Source organism: Marmota marmota, unplaced genomic scaffold, assembly GCF_001458135.2.
Source record: "Marmota marmota marmota unplaced genomic scaffold, marMar, whole genome shotgun sequence".
In the NCBI taxonomy this organism is placed as follows: Eukaryota; Metazoa; Chordata; class Mammalia; order Rodentia; family Sciuridae; genus Marmota; species Marmota marmota.
Window position 1 is genome coordinate 1,665,333 of NW_026000229.1, and position 4,819 is coordinate 1,670,151.

A 4,819-nucleotide genomic window follows, 5' to 3' on the forward strand; every position below is an offset into this window, starting at 1 on the left:
TAACTGCTACCCTAGTCCTAACCATAATCTAGTCTTCTCAAACCCCCAATTCTATTACGAGTCCTAAATATAGCCCCCCATTCCTAGCATCCAAACCTCTAGGGTGCGGCATGCCCGGACAAGTGTATACAGAGCCACCAAAGAACAAGCAAGCAGAAAGCAAATGGACGGACTCCCGCGGAGTGGAATTTTCGGCACAGAAACCACAGCCCCGCCAACAATCCCAATCCACAAACTCTCCCTGTATAAAAAATAATTCCAAAAAAAAAAAAAAAGTAAAAAAAAAAAGGCGGGGCGCACTGAGCTTTCTTTGCCTCGGGTACTTACAATCCACTGCTGATTACACATTCAGCTTCTCCGCCCGGAGCAAAGCGAAAGAGGAAGCAGATGGGAGCAAAGCGCCCGTGGCTCTGAGCATCCAAGCGTCTCTTTTTTGATTTCTTTGTTCTTCCTGCTCCTTGGCAAAGTGGTCCGCTACAGATTAATGGTGAAAGCTCTAAAAGACTGTGCGAAATCTCTATTAAAGCCACTGCTTTGAGCACCACGCTCAGCACTTCAGCAACCCCCGTACGCAGCGGCCATCTTCTCCTGTTCGGGAGATGAGTTTTTTAAGCAGATGCAAAAAATTCATGAAAATAGAATGGTCTATTCCAGGTACCATAAACAGCTCAGTATTCAATATATAATGTGAAGAAGTGGTTGAAGGTGAGACTAAAGATGAGACTAAATGTGGTAGACCACAGTATCATTTACTAAAATCCTGATGTGCTAAGGTATTTAGAGTTGACTCTCTAGGTGGCAGAAAACCAGAGAAAGAATATTAAGTAGGAGTGAGATATCAACTTACTTCTTTACTCACAGCTCTGTATTTGTCAAAGTTTGGGGGCACTATGATAAGTTGTGGGCAGAGTCTCTTAGCAATAAATCCTGGCATGGCTGCACGAACACCAAACCTCCTTGCAATGTAATTTGAAGTAGACTGAAAAAGAATTGGCCACATAGAGAAAAATAAACAAAAGTAAATGGACATGTTGATCCATGCATTCATAAGAAACACATTATTGATATGCATTTTCAATTCAAGGATATTTCTATTACAGGCCACTCTCTTGAATCACTGAACCCAGAGTTTGACTTTATCCTATCATGGTATGATAATACCATGACCCTTTCTCACCGCTGTCCTTATATTTATAATGTGATACCAGATAGTAATTAAGCTATTCTAATAAAGAGATTCTTTCGTAATTCCAGTAAGTAAACTTCATATTTTTAAATAATTTTTTTTAGTTGTAGTTGGACACAATACCTTTATTTTATTTACTTATTTTTATGTGGTGCTGAGGATTGAACCTAGTGCCTCACACATGCTAGGAGAGCACTCTACCGCTGAGCCACAACCCCAGCCCCCCTGAAAATAAACTTCATTTGTTTTAAGACATACCTGTAATATAGTACATATCCAAGTCTGGATGATAGTGGATGTTGTTATATAAAAAGTAATAGTATAGAATAGTTAATAGGATAGTGCAAATAATTTAAATATTACATAAAAGTCACAGTATAGAAAGTAATAATATAGAATAATACAGGTTGAGTATCATTTATCCAAAGTGCTTGGGAACAAAAGTATTTCAGATTACAGAGTCTTTCAGACTTTAGAATATTTGCACAGATTTTACCAGTTAAGCATCCCTGATCTGGAAATCTAAAATCTAAATGCTCCCAAATCTGAAATTTTTGAGTGATGGATTTTGGATTTCTGGGGATGATAGATCTGTAGTATATTTTTGGATTTGCTCAATTTGGTATTTGGAGAAATTTTTACCTAGAATAACAACTAACAATTGAAGGTCTAACCAAATTAAGTCTCCAAAATGAATTTTTATTTCTCAACACATGAATATATTTTTTGGTAAAACCATTTTGACTAGGAGATGGAACTAAAAAAGAATGAGAGTAAAACAGAGAATATTACTTATTAAATCCTTAGTGATGATATTTGTCAGTAACATATGTCAATCTGGTAGACCACAGTACCATTTACTAAAAAAATTTTTTATCATAAATAGAATCTTTATATGGAATCTCAAGTGAAAATTCAAAGAAAAGCAGAACACAATCTATCAAATGAAGGAATTATCACAAAATATTATTAGTTTTCCTTTAATAAATTTCAAAAGGTATTTTAAAAATCTTGAGAGGGATTAAAACTATGCTAATCCTTGCTCAGTGATCCAAAAAGGAAAATGCAAATCATACTAGAAAGACAAACCAATGCTATAAATATAAATAAGTGTAATGGAACTAATATGAATGCTATATCTAAGTAGAACAGAAACAAAGATTTGAATTCCTCTGTTTGTGGTAGATCATGAATCAGAGCCGTAACAGTTTTACAAGTTACTCAAAAGGTAAGATTTTAGTTCCTTATACCAAATGACTTGCCTTATGACTAACTTTGAACAAAAGCAAGTGTGGTAAATGCTACAGTGTGAGTCCTGAAGCCTAGGTCTTAAGAAGCCTTCAGCTTCTACTCTTGCTTTTTTGTGATCCAGCAAACCATTGCAAAGACCTTGTGGTACATTACTAAAGGATGAGCATGGAGAGAAGAAAGTACAAACATTGGAAGCCACTCTAATCGCTTCTGTGGAAGTGCTAGATATAAGCCATTTTAGATTCTCTGGCTCCAATTAAACAGCCCTAGCTAACCCCAGGTAGAGTTGAGTTATCCCCATTGAACTCTGCACAAATTATAGAATCATGAGAAAAGACATGGTTGTCTATAAACTACTAAAGGGTTTCTTATACAGCACTAGAAAATGCTACAAGTCTAAGTTCCTATTCTTAGAGCCAACTCAGAACATTTCCAAAATCCATTAAATTCACCAAAAGAAGAATTACTGGAATAATCAAATATGCACCATCACACTCACTAATTTGTAGATACACTTTTATGAGTCCACTAAGACAAAAGCAATTATGCTTCAGCTCTTATCAGAAGGGAATTTAATTTAGTTCAGCATACAAAAAGGATAATCTTTGTTAAATATAGCAAATAATCAGGATAGATAGTGTCTGAAAGATTTTTTTTTTTTAGATTTCAAAAGCAGTGGGTTATAGTTCTAACAAGGTTACAGTATGTGTGTATGCATAAAACACACATACATAAATATAGATATTATATTTTATTAATACAATTTTTTTCAAATGTTTTTTGGTGATTTGTAAGAAAGGGGAGTTGAGTACCCTTTCGATAAACATTATTTTAGGACCAGACTTGTCAGTTGTGTGTATACTTATAGGAATAGAGATAGGAAATACACAGATTATAAATTAATAATAATAATAACTCTGTAGGGATTAAGGTATAGCTATCTAAGGCACCAGAAGGAGGCAACAACAGGGAATAACTCTCTTCAGTATGTTTTTCTTTTCTTTTTTTGGTACCAGGGATTGAACCCAGAGGCACTTAACCACTGAGCCACATCCCTAACCCTTTTTTGTATTTTATTTAGAGACAGAGTCTCGCTGAGTTGCTTAGGGCCTTGCTAAGTTGCTGAGGCTGGCTTTGAACTTGTGATCCTCCTGCCTCATCCTCCCAAGCCACTGAGATTATAGGTGTGCCCCACTGTGCCCAGCCATGGTATGTTTCTTTATACCCAAACCCATTTATCTATTCTAGTACTTTTAATTCTCAATACATTTTCAGCCACATATAGCTATTCTGTATCCTGGTCACCTTTACCTTCTATGGTCAAGGAAGAAGTAAAAACAAACAAAAAAAGCAACATAGTGATCAGAAAAATGAAGATTCTGAGAAAAACTATTAAAGTGTGTTCTAAATGTAACATAGTAATAAAATAGCTCACTTTTAGAACTAGGTTGACAAATCTTTTCTGTGAAAGTCCAGATAGTAATCACTTTAAGCTTTATGATCATATTTTTTATTGTAAGTGCTCAATTCTACTCTTTTAGTGAAACAGCAGTAATAAATGGCTGTAACTTTGTTCCAATAAATGTATTTAAAAAGAGGGTGGCAGGGTGAACTTGATCTGTAGGCACAGTATGAAAAATTCTTCTTTAGAATGACATTTCCTTTTTCTTTCTTCTTTAAGTAGAACACTTGTGAAAAAATATAATTTGCCATGAAAAAGAACAATGTCAGTACCATTTTAATAGGTTTGTATTTTGGGCAAGTTATTAATCATTTGAATTTGTTTTCTTTTCAAGTGGAAATAAAAAATAGTACCTTAATGTATGTTGAAAAAACCAACTGAGCATTTATAAAGCACCCAGAAAAATACTCAGCAAATTGGTACACCTCAATAAAAGTTTCTCCCTTTGTGAACTAGTAAGGCCTACTAGAACATGCTATGAAATTCCCTTTCTGTTTTTGATCTTTGCTTACTTACCAACATACTCATTGATCCTACAGCAATGGGTTTATCCTTTAATTCTGGATTGTCCCTCATTTCTACAGCTGCATAGAAAGCATCCATGTCAACATGCACTATGGTATTGTTCAAATCCCGGCCCTGTTCTAATTCCATTGCAAATCTGTCAACCTTAATTAAAAAAAAAAAAAAAAATACTCCTCTAAGTTCAAGAGTCAAATATACCACAACACAATAATTTTGGGTGATTTAAACTCATCTCTTTCACAACTGGATAGATCTTCCAAACAAAAGCTGAACAAAGAAACTATAGAACTCAATAACAGAATCAATAACATAGACTTAACTGACACATATAGAATATTTCATCCTTCAACGAGTGAATACACTTTCTTCTCAGCAGCACATGAATCCTTCTCTAG

At 34.9% G+C, this 4,819-nt stretch overlaps 1 protein-coding gene across 1 annotated transcript; it reads right to left on the reverse strand.

Annotated features, from left to right (window-relative positions):
• Positions 1 to 595: 595 nt before the first annotated feature.
• On the reverse strand, positions 596 to 4,581 carry LOC107137553 (DNA polymerase kappa-like). The gene is made up of 2 exons (XM_015480038.2): positions 4,416 to 4,581; positions 596 to 979 (listed from the first exon to the last, which is right to left on the reverse strand). Exons 1-2 carry the CDS (start codon positions 4,551 to 4,553, stop codon positions 839 to 841), a joined length of 279 nt encoding a protein of 92 aa, XP_015335524.1. The 5' UTR covers positions 4,554 to 4,581; the 3' UTR covers positions 596 to 838.
• Between the last annotated feature and the right edge of the window lie 238 nt (positions 4,582 to 4,819).

Bases quoted from the DNA above. Each gene is read 5' to 3' on its own strand.
- LOC107137553 (XM_015480038.2), bottom strand. From the start codon at position 4,553: ATGGAATTAGAACAGGGCCGGGATTTGAACAATACCATAGTGCATGTT. The intron at 980-4,415 runs GTAAGTAAGCAA...ATTCTTTTTCAG, and splicing joins TAGGATCAATGAGTATGTTG to TCTACTTCAAATTACATTGC.